Consider the following 18,096-nt stretch of genomic DNA (forward strand, 5'->3'; position numbering starts at 1 on the left):
AGCGCTAGGTTTTTCTCACCTGCGGTCCGCTTTCACTTGGGCTGTGAGCTATGGTTTGAAAGATCCGCTCTGATTGGTTGTTTCAGACCAGGAACTGTGAAGGATTTTAGCTTGTCTCATGTTTAAAAATGCCCACAAATGTCATCATTTCACCAAAATAATACACCTATGTTACTACTTATCCTTCCTATTCCACTAAAAGATGCATATGCTTCCGCGGAGTTGTTTTGGGCGGCGAATGTTGAGAAACAGTGATTCATCCATTTGACCAATCACAGCGTAGCTCTCACTCGCAGTGATCGCATGACCGGTATTGTACACTGCGCCGAGATTTGAATGGGATGTTTCAGTGCCGCTTGTTAAAAAGGTGTAAAAACGGTCGAACCTCAGATTCAGACTGAGGATGAAGCATGTGACGCTTTTTGTTAGCTGTCAGTGCAATGTGGCTTCGCTACAGCTTGCGTATGACGCGCGAGTGGCATCATTGTACTGCGCGCGGCGACTTCGAGAATAGCAGACTGGGCCCAGTAATAAAAACACCCCTAGCTGACTCCTGGAGACTGGTGACCAGGCTAGTACTAGTATGTGTTACATTACCAACCCACTGTATTTGATGGCGCATCTTCTTTGCTTCCTTTCTTATATACAGATATTTGTAGTTGCCACCAAACTTCTTTGAAGGTTGAGAGAAAAAAGTAGAGCCTGTCCCAATTAACAAGGACCGTCCGTTTTTACCAATAGAATAATTACATTTTATTCGGTAGTCGGGGACGTTACAACTTGTATGGACAAAGTGAGGCAGCTCCAGAGCACTAACATCACACCTTCCCCTACAACCCCGAAATCTTTTGGGGAAAGGGACTCAACACCTATTTCTTCACTCGACTCAGGTGAAAATAAATACCTAGCTTTGGTAAGGGCCGTCTCTCGGACAGGACATCAAGCCGGAGTCCCCGTGTTTGGGGACAGCCACACCTCGAGCACGTTAAAGAACCCACCGCACTTTAAAAAAGCGAGTGAGTATGGTGTGAGTAGCCTGTATTTACACAAGCTCTCAGCCGGAGGTTACTGCCCCCAGCCCAAGGGGGATGGCGGTTACCGGACCGGCTGGCCACTAGGAGCACGATTCGTCAGGCTAGGTGTGAGTAGGTAAAACCTTATGGGCCAGTCTTACACAACTTGAACCTACCCGACAAAATTGGTGCGTTATGACTGAAGGAGATCTACTGGTTATGTAAAACAAACAATCATCCGGTGTTACCAATAGAATAATTACATTTTATTCGGTAGTCGGGGACGTTACAACTTGTATGCACAAAGTGAGGCGGCTCCAGAGCACTAACATTACACCTTTCTCTACAACCCCGAAATCGGAAGGCAAACCTCGCCACAAACAAACCCGTCCGGAAACGGACACTTCTACGTTTCCATGGCGATAGTTTGGAACACCAAGTGATGGCTACTATGACAAAAAAAACAGATTTTCGGAAAACATAACAGAAACTGGAAAAATTAGGCTATCTTTGCAATCCTGGCATGATGAAGAATACAAATTTGTCTTCGGTAAGGAAATACACAAGATGACAGGCACTAGGTTCACCTAGATGTGTTAACATTATGTGTATAAGGACACAGATCATCATTCTAAAGTGCTTCAGAATGTGCGACAATGTTTGATACAAATACGTTAACATGTACATCGTTAGGTGACGGAAATAGTACAGTAATAGCATGATGATAGCATGGGTACAAACTATTGGATTACCACAAAAACACAAGATGAGAAAAAATCATAAGGAAAATAATGCAGTGGTCTTGATATACTCTACAGAAATATTCACAATCTATCCAGACTCCCCCACCACAGAATGGTACCTTCTACAGATCAGCAATATTATCATATACATGGTACAAAGTTGGACAAGTCTACATCAGAATGGGGGTATACATGTTTTTACAGCAGACTAAAAACATGAGTTACAAAAACTTGGTGACAAAAAAATAGATGCATACAAAAAATCACACGTTACAGAATAGGCACATGTATTTCTATGACACTATGATATTCTAAAATATAGAAGAAAATGATAAATAAATGATAAGAAAATGATTCATGTCGTTAAGGTGTTCCAAAATATCTTAGCCTTCCGATTTCTTAAACGTTAAAGACGACTTGAGGCCGAGGTTGGTCGACAAGAAAATATTGACGGGAGCTCTTGCACGGATACATACACAAGATCTGAGCTACGGTACTTACAATAATTAAGGAACCACACCCCTGCCCAAGACGTCTTAAACCCCAACTCCATGTCTTAACTCTACTCCTTGGTGCTTCTTGCCTCCGAAACTCAAGATTATGATACATTTAGACATCTAAGCACCTATCAATGCTACCCTAGGGGGATAGGAATATTGTACCAATGGTGCAGCCCCTATAGGGTGTAATGAATGTTGGAAGTGACAATAAAAATGGCCCTTAGTGAGTAGCTCTTGGGTTGACATTGATAGGAGCATTAGTCCTTGGTTACACAACCCCCTGTGCATCTATCAAGGTACAGACATACACCATAAATGGTCCAGGGAAGGGGACAGAGTGAGAAATACAGCCTGGGCAAAATAGGGTACTGTATGACTTTTATCATTATCATTATTATTTGAATTACTATAATTTGTATTTCTTGTTCTCACGGATGGTTCAATGTATGTATTTTCTTTTGATTTATGAATAAAAGATTTAAAAAACTGCTTCAGTGAGTCACGTGTCAGAAGAGAATGGGTCAGTATGCACGAATAAGGTTGGCGATTTGGTGGGAGTTACAGACACATGTAGTCAGCCGACTTTGTTGTATTTGTAATTCAGAGTTCAAGTTTTGATTTTGCCTTGAGGTATTTTTATCAAATACCCCAAAATTAGTTACTCAAGCAACTGGATAAGATTTTTGAAAGACGTTTCTGACAGCATCCGCTGTCTTTCGTCAGTGACTAAGGAAAGGACTGGGAAACCAGGTTTTACACCAAAACTCACAAGTGCTGCTGCATTTGTGGTACTGCACTTGGACTTTCCCAGAGGAAGATTTAGATACATGCATGGGGACAAAATTTCACTTTTTTTATTTCCAAATTGTTCAGAATTAAAACTGGCTTGGAGTTGACAGTCAACTGGCTTTTGTAGTCCTGAAACCAGTGAAGTCCAGAAGAGTGCAACTTCATTTCAACTTTAACTGATTCACAAGATGATTGGGGACAATATCTACCTCCTTTTTCATTTATTTCCAAATTGTCAAGAATCGAAGCTGATCCAAGAGGAAGATTAAGATACACGGGAACAAAATTTCACTCCTTTTTCTAATTTCAAAATTGTCTGCCCAGAATCGAAGCCGATTTGGAGTCGACGGTCGTAATTTGGTTCCTACCTTGATAGACACAGAGGGGGGCGTGTTCGGAATCGTGTACAACAAAACTGACAAGCAAAAGTAACGAGAACGCGTCCCAACGTGAACTAACGGTGCGGACGGTACCGGTTCCGTCCTTTGGAAATTCCTCGTCCTTTACGAAGCGCCGGGTCATGTGACCTATCCGGCACGATTCGGTACCAAAACTGCTACATCTAATCATCGTTACAATTCTGCCTCAATAGTCTCTGTCTTTTATATTCCTAAAACGAGGGAACAAAACTAGTACGTACAAGCAACGAGAACCATAGTTACAGGGCAGTTACCATGGCTACAGAGCGGTTTCCATGGTTACAGGCGGTTTCCAGTGGTTTTTCTGTCCTTTAGTCTGGTTGGAGAGGAACGTTACGATGAAGGCTGTGGCGCTGAAATGTGGCGGTCCGATGTAGCGAGTCGACTGTAGCGAGCCACGGAGGATACAGCGCCCGGCAATGTTGCGGAAACGTTGCGAAGGAACTTCGGTAATGCACGCGGCCGGCGGGACGAACCAAGTGCATCCCTACGGAGGGGGGGGGGCAGCTACGAGGGGAACATGTTCTGATTCTTCATCTTCTCCAGATGCTGGATCTGTTGCCGTAGAAACAGTATCCTGGAAACAACAAACAAACAAACAGTCAGCCCACGGAGGGTCATGTCTGTGTCTGTAGGAACAACATTCTAGAAACCTTTCAACATTTCATCAAAATTACTCTCGTAGTGGTTTCATTTTTCAGAAAAGGAAAAGGATGTCTTGAAGTTTTCATCCGAAACAATGCTGTAGTACAGTAGAAATACGAAACACAGATAGGTTAGGATTTCGCGTAAGAAGAAAAAAAAACCATCAAAGCAAGAGACCAAGGGAGATGGCAGTATTCAATTCTGTCGGCGTATCGGCTCCTCACGCCCACTTTGAAACAGCGCTCTGCAAGAGGTCACTGAACTGCAGCCGACTCACCCCGAGAGGCAGTTGCATAAAACCTCTTGAGAAACATGTTTTGCTATTTCCTTATGTAGATATGTAAAAACTGAACCCACCTCTGTTCCTGTAATGTGGCCTGTATTTCTGAGACTCTGACCAGCGACCGGGCGAACTTCAGATCCACCGACACCTGCGAACTGTGCAGGCTGCCCATGGCATGGCCCTCCTCGTCTAACCTCTGCGCCTAAACAACAATAAACAACAACAATAAACAACAGTAAACAACGAGAACTGTGCAGGCTGCCCATCGCATGGCCCTCCTCGTCTAACCTCTGCGCCTAAACAACAACAATAAACAACAATAAACAACAGTAAACAACGAGAACTGTGCAGGCTGCCCATCGCATGGCCCTCCTCGTCTAACCTCTGCGCCTAAACAACAACAATAAACAACAATAAACAACAGTAAACAACGAGAACTGTGCAGGCTGCCCATCGCATGGCCCTCCTCGTCTAACCTCTGCGCCTAAACAACAATAAACAACAACAATAAACAACGGGAACTGTGCAGGCTGCCCATCGCATGGCCCTCATCGTCTAACCTCTGCGCCTAAACAACAATAAACAACAACAATAAACAACAGTAAACAAAGAGAACTGTGCAGGCTGCCCATCGCATGGCCCTCCTCGTCTAACCTCTGCGCCTAAGTGGAAAAACACCAAAATAAAAAAAATTAACATTTTTCCCTTAATGGAAACGGTAGTAGTAGACACGGAGGGTGCCATTGACCTTCTGCAACTTATGATCCACTGCTCACTGAGTTGTGTGACGTCACAGAAGCAGTGGATTGCTCATTCCTTGAAGAATACTGGAGATTATCAGTCGAAAATTTGGGTCCCATTTTTTGTTGCAAATAAATTATCTTTGCTTCAGAACAATAAATGTCTTCGCGCATGCTCTGCCTACCAGCCAGATCCAGCTGTCCTCGTAGTACTTGACTTATAAACAAACAAACAAACTGACCTGTCTCTCGGCATGCTCGGCCTGCCAGCCCTGCGTGTGTCTGATGAGGCTCTCCCGGAAGTACTTGACTAGCGAGGGCGTGAGCTCGATGGCGGGCGGGAGAACCGTCTGCACCGCGCTCGGGGTCGAGCCGTGCACCACGGAGTAGCTGCTGCTCACCGCGCCGTCCGCGTGGCTCCTGAAAACCGCAAACGAGTTTCATTATCCGTGAATGATTTCATCAGGATGGTAAGTTACTGAATAAAAAGACACTTTGCATGTACTGCTCTTTGCTTCCGACGGACTTACAAGGGTTTGGTCAGCTTGAAATCAACTCAGTCACTCATGAAAATTTGAACAACAAACCGAGACATTTCAGTCTCAAGAAGATATGAGCCTCTACACTTGTGCCAAATTTCAACCCATTTGAAGCAAAAATGAGCCTGTTATGAAAACACTTGTATTAGTTTTTGTCTGCCCCTTGTAGTACATAATCACCTGCTGACGTTTTGGTGACCGTCTGTCACCTTTCTCTGGGCAAAACTAACTGGACTGAGGTGAGAAGTAGAACCAGTCAGTATTGCCCTGAGGAAGGCAACGGCTACACAAAGAAACCAACGTACCCTACGGATTTCTGGCTATGTACACTGTGAGCGGGACAGACGTACCCTACAGATTTCTGGCTATGTACACTGTGAGCCAGACAAACGTACCCTCCAGATTTCTGGCTATGTACACTGAGCAGGGTTCTCCCCAGACAACGGAACAACGGCGTGCCGCCGGTATACTCCTAGCTCTGCGCGGGTATACTCATTTTCAAATTTAGGGTGTTTCTTTCCTATTTTCATGGATAATTTGGTAAAAATTCACAAAATTACGCAGAATTCTGGGCCGAGCGGCGTCACTTTTTCCGTCAGCATTGTCTGTAAAAACTTCTGAATGGATCGGATACTCGAAAAACAATGGACCATTTTGGCTACAACGCCGGTGACAAAAGAATCTCATTATTGGTTCAGCATCCGACTCCCCTAAATCCCATTTTCATGCAAACAACGCTAATTGTCTGTATTTACTTCATGAATCACAGCCAACGGGTCAAAAAGAAGTTTAGTTGGAGCTACACGTTTGTGAAAATCAGCTCCTCTTACCGCCAGTGCGTCATGGCCTCTGCAACATAATCCTCAAAAAAACGGCAAGCAGCAGAAAAATGCCTGGTTCATTGTAGCACAACTACATTTGAAAACATCGTGTGGTGTTTTGTTTCACATTCAGTGAGTATTATTTAGTCCCAAAACCGATTCAAAAAAGGCAGAACTTTGTTGACAGCACTCTACTCTACTCTCAGAGTCAGAGCACATGGCTGACGAAATATTTTAACAAAATCGGCGATCCAGTCGAAAAATGGCGGCTTCATTTTAGCAATATTAACCATAAAAATACAGTACATGGTGTTATTTCACTTTTGGTGTTGGTTATTAAGTCCCAAACCCGGCGAATCACTGCTATTCTTCAGGATCGCTGCTACAAACTCTACAATGCACGAGGATCTCTTCCGGGCCGCCATTTTGTTTTTTGTGTTTACAATAAGCCTAGACAGAAAATAGCCTCACATTTCACTGCAGATTACGGGCTTTAAAATTTGATGTTATGAGCATGAAAAAAAAAAGTATCAATCTTTTAGAAAACTACATTTTAGAAGGATTCAATATTTATTTGAAAGTTCAAAGGATCATGTTTATTTTCTTTTATTCAGATGTGGTTTTTGAGGTCAATATTTTCTTTGAATCTACGGCTTGGAATGTCAGTTATATGCTGTAGTGGAACGTTCCATTTTCTCAGACTGAAAGGGGCCAATTCAAGCACTTGGACCTAGAGGTTTTGCAGGAAACTTTTTAGTGTATGTTGGGATTTTGATGTGTGAAATGCTTAAAAAAATTCATAACATTCTATATTAGAAAATGCACAGGTTTCTGTTGTCTTCTTTTTTATAGTTTTTGATGTGTTATTCTATCAAGTTGAAAAAAAAAATTAACGTTATTTATTAATACATGTAATGAGAATATTTTGCCCAATGCTTTCCATTGTGATTTGCCTCAAGTGCCAAGTAGAAAATACATGACTTGGAGTTGTGTATACTATTTCTCTTGTTGAATTTGAAGGCACCGTTGGCACCCGGTAAGGGGTCATAGCGGGGAACCTATGCCCATTTTTTTTTTAAATTCAGAAATTTTTTCAGTTTATATCCTACATGAGGTTATTTGCATTTTTCTGTATATGTGACAGGGATGAATGTAGTGTCCTTTGCCTACGTGATTGCATCTTCTTTACCAAGAGCAGATGATGAAGATTAAGCAAAAGCCAGCAAGATGATGTCAGAAAGATATGTAATAAAAGTGTATGTGTTTTGAAAATAGTGTAGGCTTGAAGATTTTTCCTGCCTCTTTTGTTTGTGATTGTAGGTAAAAAGTAAACCTGAAGTTGCAGGAAATGGCCTCCAATTGTACTTGAAACAGCCTAAATGCTAAAGCTTCCTCCTCCGGAGGGGGGGGGGCACCCCCCCTCCGGGCCACCCCCCCAGCGCCGCGCCTCGCCGGGTGCTTCGCACTCTCCTCCGGTATACTCTAAATTTCTGGGGAGAACCCTGCTGAGCCAGACAAACGTACCCTACAGATTTCTGGCTATGTACACTGTGAGCCGGACAAACCTACCCTACAGATTTCTGGCTATGTACATTGTGAGTGGGACAGACGTACCCTACAGATTTCTGGCTATGTACACTGTGAGCGGGCGACGCTGTGCTGGTAACGGCCTCCGGCTGCTGACTGGAGCTCGGATGTGGCGAGAGCTGAGACTGGTAAGGAGAGGACATGTCTGATATCGACGTCCGCATGGAAACTGGAGAGGAGTCAGAAACATCTGGGAAAACAAACAAAACAACATCAATCAACAAAAAGCACAGAAATTTAAAGGCACATCACATTTTCTGTTGTAACACTGTCAAAGTCTTGCTTTGAGATAGATTTTCTAACAAATGTGTAATGCAATTCTTTTCATCACTTCTTGACTTATCCTGTTTCAAAGTCTGCAACCAAAACACCCCTGCAGTTCCAACAAAAGCAGCTAGAAAGATGAAAGCTAAGTCACTTCTTCCCAATCACAATAGCTATCTACCAACCAAAAACCATACTTTGTGCAGAACATGAGAAAACAAGAAGGAAGTCTGAAGCAGTGCCAAGGAAAGCCATCAGGGGGCTCAAAATCATTTTTGATGGTACAAGACCAAGCCACATACCAAATTTCAGGACAATCCATCATTAGATTCTTGAGTTATACGGTTTAATCACACACATGTGTTTGCTTGTTTGAACTAAAAATAACCTTATCAAAGGTAATATCACTAATAACACAGTGAAGTCAGACAAGATATGAAAGCAGAGTTTGCTCACTAGATGGTAGGACAGTTGACTGCAAACAATGCAAAAATAAATCCACTGCGAACATTTCAAGATTAACGGTAAGAAAGTTTACTCACTAGAAGAGTCACTGCCAACAATGCAAAAATAAAGCCACGGCGAACATTTCAAGGTTAACAGTACGAAAGTTTGCTTAGAAAAAACATACATTTATCACTAATAACACAGTGAAGTCAGACATGATATGAAAGCTAAGTTTGCTCACTAGAAGGAAGACCAAACAATAAAATATGAATACAACTACTGCGAACATTTTAAGATTAACGGTAAGAAAGTTTGCTCACTAGAAGGGGGGACAGTAGTGGAGGGCTGCTGCTGCTGCTGGGCCTGCAGTGCCTGTTGAGTCAGCAAGGTGGCGTGCTGCAACAGCTGTAACGACTGCTCTACTCCTACATTGTGAACTGGGGAAAACAAAATAGCAAAAAAGTCAGTCAGGCCTCAGCAAGTAAATCTTATGGATGACATCCTCTGCAGACTCAAAATCTAATGCGAGAGGGGAAAGACAAAGTGGCATAAAATCTTCCATGACTAGTTTCATCAAGTTGGTAAATCACTGAATAAAAAGACTCTTTGTGTTTTATTCAACTACAGCATTTCCTGAATTGCTGAATTTGTAAAAAGGTTTACACGTTGTGAATATATTAGCTGATGAGGAGCTGAATTCTCCTTACCTTGGGATATACTACTTGCGTTAGAGGTGGGGGGGAAGAGCTGCTGCACCAGGGATTGGGGGATGGTGTGGGGGGTGGAGTGGGCGCGCCCCAGGGAGGGGGTTCCAGGGGAGGGGGTGTTCTGCACCGCAGGAGACTCTACAGGGGGTAGAAACATTGGTGTGAGACATAATGTAATGTCAGCAAACATTGGTGTGAGACATAGTGTAATGTCATCAGATTACATCTGCTATCTTCAAGCAGATGTGGGGTGGACCCGGCTGCATCAGGCTTTGATCGTGACCTACACGGACGTTGGTCCAGTCAGAGAGAAGTCTCATCATCTGCAGGGTCCGACAGATGTGCACAGCTATTGTGATGAAGCTCTAACACCATTCTATATCAGGGATCCAAGGCAACAGAGTTCATCACAGTTCTAATCCTGTTGCCAGGCAACAGATGTTCTGATCCATTCTACTCCTGTTGCGAGGCAACATGTTTGTAGAGGTTTGTGTGTAGTGGATATGTACAGCTGAGGGAATGACCTGTTCTGCTCCTGTTACTGAGCAATGAAAGAACCTATATGTTCTACCCCTGTTGCTAAGTAACATACACTCTGTGCTGTTCTACTCCTGTTGCTAGGTAACATGTGTTCTCACCTGTTCTACTCCTGTAGAATGTCTGCAGGTGTTCAGGAGTTGTGGAGATGTCCATACGGTCGCTGCCCTGCCCGGGGGTCCCGCGGTGCGCGCTGGGAGTGCCCTGGGATGACGAGGGGGTACCTGCAGGGGGGGTACTTTGTTACACAAACACTAACAAGGGGGGTCCTTGTTACAAATACACTGAGGCAGTGAGCTTGCACATAGCTTAATTTACACACAGAAGAAAGGTGCAATATACACAAAACTAAGTTTTCCTGAACAAGTAGAAATAAGACGATTTTCAGCTTCCTATATCATATGTTCCATAACATGTTATCTATAAGATCTGAGGCTCTTTTACCTGTTCTATTGTGGGACTTGGAGGTGTCCTTGTGTCTGTCCAGGTTGGGCTGGCCTGCATTGCGGGGGGACGGGTCCGTGGAATGCTTGTGATTAGATGCTGCAGAACAGGAGAAAAGTCTATCAGTCTCACCATTTCTTAGGTTTTACTTCACAGTTCTGAATCTAAATATTGGTTGACTGGGTAACACACCAGCTTCACAGGCACAGGCTGGCTAAGTCACACCCAAAGGCTTATGGCATCACCATCTCTAAGAGATGGGTGTAGGGCCCTGATGAAAATGTGCTCTCGAAGCTATGACACTTGTACAGGTTTATAGTGTAGTAGTAAGTACAGTAATAGTAAGTAGTAATATCTAATACTCACAGCTAGGAGTACCAGTTGCGCTGCTGCTAGCGTTAGCTTCTCTGCTGTTGGTTCTAGTAATACTAGTAGTAGTAGTAGCAGTAGTTGTAGTAGCAATAGTAAGTAGCACTTATACTCACAGCTAGGAGTACCAGTTGCGCTGCTGCTGCCGGCTTCTCTGCTGTTGGTTCCATGGGAAACTGAAGAGGAGGAGGCTGAAGAGGAAGAGGCGGTTTCCTTGGCAACAGGCTTGTCTTTCTGTTTCGACTCTCCGCTATCTTTTGGGCTGAGGGGAGAGAAAGGACAAGTTTAAGTTCATGTAATGCCATCTGTTATTGGATGATGCAACAGAGACACAGAAATATGCACACAGATTGACCAATCAAAAGAAGTGATACATAACGTGTCGTCTGTTAGGCAACACCAATTTAGTATGTTGGTTTGGGGATTACAAAAGATACGGCTGAACTAAAAGATCAACTTGAGTCTAAGGAGAAAGTCTGTACCTTGGTACACACAGTTTTAGGGAGCGTATTCAGTCAGATTCAAATTCTACTCCTAACACTCTGTTTCATTCTTGACTTCTTGCAATCGGTGAGGCCTCATAAATTCAAACAAACAAATAAATAAATAAATAAATAAACAAACGCACCTCTCCTGCCATCCGGGTGGTTTCTCCCACTGCGACACCTCAGTTTTGCAGTTGTAGTAATACTTCTTGCCGGACGAACTGATGTGTTCCGACCAATCACATTTGACCTTTGTGAAAGCCTGGGGAGAAAATTCATCCGTGAATAGTTTCATCGGGTTGGTAAGTCACTGAATAACAAAATTCTTTGTACATAACCAAGTGTTTTATTAGACAGGATCATTAGCTGGTGTGTTACGCCTAATGGCGGTTATACCGGCTATATAGATACAGATACAGATAGGAAGGTTTATTGCAAGCCCTAGCCTGTAGGCTAATTCCAAGTACTGCACATGTAACATGAAAAGGATGGACAGACAATGAGGAACAGTATAACATGTGACTTCTCTAGTCTAACTACTGACACTAAATTCTACTTATTGGGTTCGACTTCTTTTTCCGAGACAGTGGAAGACGAATGATCGCACTTTTTCTGTATTTTGTGGGCTTTGTGATATCAAGAGGAGATAAGTTTTCTTTTTGTCTGTGAAAGTGGGAAAATTAGGTTTTTATGTTTCCAGAAATGCTCGAAAAACAAGTCACAGATCTGATTGTGCTCCACCTGTAAAATAAAATATGGGAAGAATAAATAGTGAGACGCCTCCCATACCTTTGTATTAGCTGGTGCAGTACTGGTAGTAGCAGTGCTGGACTGGGTATGCTGGAACACAAACACAAATTCAAGTCAGTAGGGAAATAAACAGCTCAAAACACATGTTTCTGCATCAGGGCTCGAACTAGTGGGTGCATGTGCACACAGTGCACCCAAAATTGGAACTGTGCACCTAATTTTTGACTCTGGGTGCACTGGTGCACCTATATATTTTTGTAGCCTATAGGGTTAAGGTACTATTGTACACTAGTAATATACAGAATATTCTTGAAATGTAAGTATAAAAAAACAGCATGAGAACTTTTTGCTGTACTTTATTTAATGTATTATTTGTTTGAAATTTTGAAGTTAGCTATAGAATTACAGATTGAAGTTCTTAAGAAAGGCAGCAGCGTTAAACTTTGTAATTATGTTCTGAAGAACATGCAACTTTATCTTATCAGGTGCACCCAAAATTCTTTCTGAGTACCCAATTTTTTGAGTTGGGTGCACCAGTGCTGCAGTGCACCTATTCCCAATCCCAAATATGAATTTCGAGCCCTGTGCATACATGTAACTGCACCGGTGAAGGCATCATGAAAAACCAGACAAACTATACCTGGGTATAACTAAGCCATCTGTAAAGAAAATTCTGGTACTGTACTTCTCTTAACAGTCCACAGCATGAGGTGTTCCAACCAGGGCTGTTTCCAGCCTTAAATTTTTTTCTGTCCCACTTACTGTTACTGTTTGGGAGCCCATGTTGTTGATTTTTGTTGCTAAATCTGCTATTTCAAGCCTACGAAAATACAATTTCATCAATTTCATGTCAGGAAATTCAGATTTTTAAAAAGACGGTGATATTTTTTCCCTGTCTCAACAAGAAAATTTCCGTCCAGGAACACAGCTCCAGGAGACAGCCCTGCTTCCAACTGCACTTAGGTCTCACCTCCGCGTTTTTCTTTCCCGCGTCGGTATCGTTTTTCCTGTCTGCGGCCGCGGTTGGCTGGGTCTGTGAGTGGTTGGCGGCGCTGTTGCCCTGTCGGGGCTGATGATTGGCTGCGTTCTGCGCCGGAGAATCGCTGGTCCCTGCGCGGTGACACAAAATAACACACGTCATCAATCACACTCACTCTCACTATCCGGTTTAACGTCTTCATTTCCCCATCATCTGGGGGTTGGATGTGCACATGATTGTAATGTGATACTAATGTGTGGTGCACAACACAATGTGCTCTGTGATAAGTTTTATGTGTTGCAACAGTTGCATGATATCAGCTTTCATATTTCTTTTTTCCAAAGACCTTCAAAATGTAAAGCAGGGTTCTAACAGTGACATCATCTCTTCTCCAACCAATCAGCTTTTGCCATTAGAACCTAACCAATGAGCAGCTTGGTGACATTGTATATTCTTCAACCGATCAGCATTTGGCATTGGAGCAATCCAACCAATGAGCTGTGTTTAGACCTTCTTTCTGTTTTTTCTCCAGCCAATCAGGTGTTGGCAGAGGAGAAAGCTGACCAATAAGCAGCATTGTGACATTATCTCTACTCACCTCTAACCAATCAGATGTTGGCAGAGGATAAAACCAACCAATGAGCAGTGCTGTAACATTACCTCTACTCTCCTCTGACAAAGAGGAGAAAACTGGCCGATGAGAAGTGTTGTTACATTACCTCTACTCTCCTCCAGCCAATCAGGTGTTGGCAGAGGAGAATGCTGACCAATGAGCAGTGTTGTGACATTGTCTATACTTTCCTACAGCCAAGTGAAAACTGACCAATGAGCAGTGTTGTGATATTACTTCTACTCTCCTCTAACCAATGAGATGTTGGCAGAGGATTAAACTGACCAATGAGCAGTGTTGTGTCATTACCTCTACTCCCCTCTAACCAATCAGGTGTTGGCAGAGGATTGAACCGACCAATGAGCAGTGTTGAGACATTACCTCTCCTGTCCTCCCTGTCTCTCCTGTGAGGCCTGTCCCAATCCCCAGGACTGTACCTAGCCCTTTCTCTCTCTAAAACACAAGAACCACACCGCAAGCTTTAACAAAACAATTCCAAACAAGCAGGGAAACACACACAGTGTTCTCACCAGGCCTTTTCAGCATAGGGGCCCCCTATGCTGTGATTTGGACCCCCTATGCTGTGATCTGGACCCCTATGCTGTGTTTCAACCAGCATAGGGGTGTTTCTTTCTGGGACAAACCTTGTGACCCTTCATAAATCTTATAAAAAGTTCATATTTGGCTTTAGAATAAGGCTGTGACAGAGGAAAAAGTCTACTTCACAAAATTTATCCCTCAAAATGCATGAAATAATGTCTCATTGGGTTATGAATTTACAAATTTTCCAGGGGAACATGCCAGACTCCCTACTCTGGTCATGTCTTCAGCACTCCACGCTTGACTTGCACTGCGTAAAGTTGGCCTTCTGTACCTGACCCCTATGCTGTGAAAAAATTCTGGTGAGAACACTGACACATGTTAACAGAAATCAGCACAAAAGAAGGGAAAAGAAGCACACAATGTGAAATGACGATGAGAAAGAAACCACAGATGTGAAAATGTGTTACTCAAAAAGCAGCAGGGATTCAGCATGGAAGTCAGAGGAGAAAACAAGAATTTCTTGTGTGAGGTCTTTTCTGTGACTTTGTTGAAAAGCTTTGAAGATTTGAAGCCAACAGACATTGGTATGAAGACTTTTTTAAAGAAAGTTTAAGATTTGATAATTTGAAGGTAACAACTTCTTTTCAACACAACTTTTGTACCAGCCAACGTTGCCTTCTTCATGATGTGAAGAGCTCTGTTACTCATATCACTGACGTGTTGTCAAAAATGTTGGTAGGTCCAAAACTTTGGTTATGTTCAGAATATTTTAACCAACCCTGACGAAAATCCTGTGCTGTGGACGATTTTAACTGCATTGTGAATCAGTCATGATATTCAGAAGTGGTAACAACTTATGACTGTTTTCAGCTTCTAATCTTGATCAAAAATGTTTATAATTGCTACTGAGGCTTCACCCAGCTATTTCCTCGGTTCGCTGATAATTTTGGGTCAAATGTTAGCAAGACAACATGAAAACTGAAGCCTGAGCAGATTGTTGTTTTGGTCTAAGACTGTTCCATGCTCGGCAGACAATTAAGATCCATTTTGGGTTGATTTGAGCCAATTTACTTTGACAGCACTATCTTATTAACTAAATCTCATAAAACCTTCCAGATTCAAAATTTGCAACTTAGGACTCCGTGAAAGTGTTCACCTTACTGCTCACACTAAGAAACTTCACTGACATGTTTGACAAGTCAGGGCTCAAAAAAGGCTTTCTGTTTCCATGAAGCTAACCAGGGCTTGAAATATCTTATTTTTGCTTTCAGTGACTCCTCAGCTACCTTCTTCAGGACATCGGTAACATACTTTGACAAGTCAGGGCTCCAAAACAGCCTCGATTTTTCTTGAAAAAATGAAATGAAACTAATTTAAGCTTGAGACATTCTACTTCTGTTTCTAAGTTTCTCCTCAGCTCCTTTCCTCGGGACCTGAACAGACTTCACTACTCCTTACCACATAATGTTAGTTAGGCAAATGTCTTTCAGGTTGTGTTATGAAAATGATATCCATACTTTCCAGTGAAGATAATCACAGAATTTACATCTATTTTCTGAGATAGCACTTTTCAAAAGGATAGAGGAATGTCTTCAAGAAAAGGCTTCACAATTTTTCAGAATCGTCCAGAATTCTGATTAAGTGATCTTTGAGTCCAAAGCACTGAAACCATGAAGACAATTTTGATTCCAAGGAAGACCAGTAACTGTTACAATGTTCTTTCTGTTGTCAGCTAGGCAAATATCTTATAGATTGTGTTATGATACTTAATTTCCAATATAGATATTCACACAATTTTCACCCTTCATCTACATTTTGCGATATACTTTAAAGAAAAGACCTAGAAAAGTTTCAACATCGTCCAGATTCTGCCAAATTGATTTTTGAGTCCTCAGCACTGGTTTATTATAATTTTGATTCCACAGAAGACGTAAAGTTCAAACCCTCACATGAGAAAAACTTGTTCCTCCCTGAAAAGTGAAAGTGGAGACGTTAGTGAGAGTTACTCCAGACACGCAGCCGTTGCCATAGTTACCTCTTCTCTCGCGCTCCCTCTCCTTTTCTCTATATCTTTCTGAATAAGAAGATTTGTTCTTATATCTGTCTCTATCCCTGTCCCTCTCCCTGTCTCTCTCTCGCTCCCTCTCTCTGTCTCTGTCCCGGGACTCCCACGGACTGTTTCTCTTGCCGGGACTGTCCTTCGTGCGGTTGAAACCTTTGCTGGGCGAATCCCGCACTCTGTCGATCCGATGGTCGTAGTCGTTGTATGAGCTGCTACTTTCACGCTTGGATGGGTACTTCCCCACACCAGCAGACTGAAATAAACATAAACAACAACATAAACAACAAACATATTAAAAAGAACAACACAAGTCATTCAAATCTACTATCACTAATGAATACCATTCTATAAAATCTTAATTAAGTGTAATTACATGAAATCAAAAACTAAACATTTTCATCAAAGACCAAATTTGTTACTATGACCATTGGTAAAACATTTATAGGTTAGTGTTATGTCTATCTTTTTCTTTTACTGGCTAAATTATAGACCTGTTTATCAACTGAACCAGTTTAAGTGTGATCACAACATGAAGTATCCTGTCTGCATGTACAGGTTAGGGGCATGATACAGTTTTTGAAAGGCTGTTTGTCACCCAGGATAATCATAAACCTACTACTTGATCCCTCGACTGAAAAAAAAAATTGAAAAAATAAAAACGATTTTGAAGAAATCATTGTCATTAAAAAATTAAGTTTCCAAATAACAGTTGTGACATTTTTCAAGTCAATTTTTGTCGTGAATTTATGTCAAAAATTATCTAAAATAGAAATTCCTAAAATTTCATTTTCCAAAAGATGCCAAAATTGGTTTATAAGGTCAAATTTCTTGTTTGTTTTGATATTCAATGGGGTATTTTCATCTGATCTATCTATGATGAGACACACTTCATCATGTGATGATCTGTCCATTTTTTTCTCATGGAAACGTCCAAGACTCCTTCTGTTCTAAGTCCCTGCCGTGACCTGAGTCCGGACAGTGCCCAGGTGAGATACCTGTCCGTCTTTTGTTACGTAATAAACGATGAACCCTCGGTCAAGGGTGATTGATTCAGATGAACTTTCCACTCTCACGATTTTTCACCAATTTCGTGTTTTTGGAACTGATCGAATGGAATTTTCAGTGATTTTTGTCAGCCAGATTGGGTGCTGGGATGTCCAGAACGATCCAGATGGGTTTAGAAAGGGCCAATTTCGGTCTGGAAGGCGCGATATTCGTGTTTACATCGGAAATTGTGACCACTTCTGTCAAAAATGAGGCTGGAGTGAAGTCCCGAGCTCGGCGCCTCTCGGTGTACCAACCTGGTAGGGATGGGCCTGGCTTCTGTCGTGGTACCTGCAAAACAAAACACAGAACGTTAACGGCACGGAAACGGGCTCTGGACGGGCGGGAAAATCGACACAAACTCGAGGAAACTGAGAGCGATTTTGTAGAATGTCTGGAACAAACATGGCGGACTTCTGTCAATGGAGGAATGGGGAAACAAGGTGCTTTACCCATCATTGAGCCGCGGATATTTCCGTGCATGCATTACCATCAATACCATAGAGGCTTAAGGGTGGGGTTGGGTGCAACTCGGGTGAATTTTCGGCACCGCAAAGGGTCTAAACGCCCGCTTATTTTACACCATCATACACCACCAGCCTCTCTGGAGGGGAGGACGCCATGACACATCCGGGACCTGCGGATTCCAGCCTGATCGATTGACGTTCGTGTCACGAAATTAGCGGGGCTCACAAAGGGGTTTGTGAGATAATAAATTTGCTTCATTTGTCTTTCTATACATCTAAGAGAGGATATATTTTCATCTAGGCTCATAA

General features: G+C 42.5%; 1 protein-coding gene across 3 annotated transcripts; it reads right to left on the reverse strand.

Moving 5' to 3' along the window:
* Positions 1–1,257: 1,257 nt before the first annotated feature.
* LOC136420348 (WW domain-containing adapter protein with coiled-coil-like) lies at positions 1,258–17,993 on the reverse strand. Of its 3 annotated transcripts, XM_066407203.1 has the most exons (16): positions 17,773–17,991; positions 17,578–17,611; positions 16,250–16,529; positions 14,053–14,124; positions 13,053–13,192; positions 12,122–12,172; positions 11,476–11,594; positions 10,964–11,109; positions 10,479–10,577; positions 10,136–10,258; positions 9,498–9,635; positions 9,111–9,227; positions 8,107–8,269; positions 5,375–5,552; positions 4,467–4,594; positions 1,258–4,041 (listed from the first exon to the last, which is right to left on the reverse strand). In XM_066407203.1, exons 1-16 carry the CDS (start codon positions 17,820–17,822, stop codon positions 3,972–3,974), a joined length of 1,908 nt encoding a protein of 635 aa, XP_066263300.1. In that variant the 5' UTR covers positions 17,823–17,991; the 3' UTR covers positions 1,258–3,971. The 3 variants fall into 3 exon arrangements, with proteins under 3 accessions (XP_066263300.1, XP_066263301.1, XP_066263303.1); XM_066407204.1 differs by lacking the exon at positions 14,053–14,124 and having other exon boundaries at positions 17,773–17,992; XM_066407206.1 differs by lacking the exons at positions 1,258–4,041; positions 4,467–4,594 and adding an exon at positions 4,627–5,054 and having other exon boundaries at positions 17,773–17,993.
* Between the last annotated feature and the right edge of the window lie 103 nt (positions 17,994–18,096).

This window comes from Branchiostoma lanceolatum, chromosome 15 (assembly GCF_035083965.1).
Source record: "Branchiostoma lanceolatum isolate klBraLanc5 chromosome 15, klBraLanc5.hap2, whole genome shotgun sequence".
Lineage (NCBI taxonomy): Eukaryota > Metazoa > Chordata > Leptocardii > Amphioxiformes > Branchiostomatidae > Branchiostoma > Branchiostoma lanceolatum.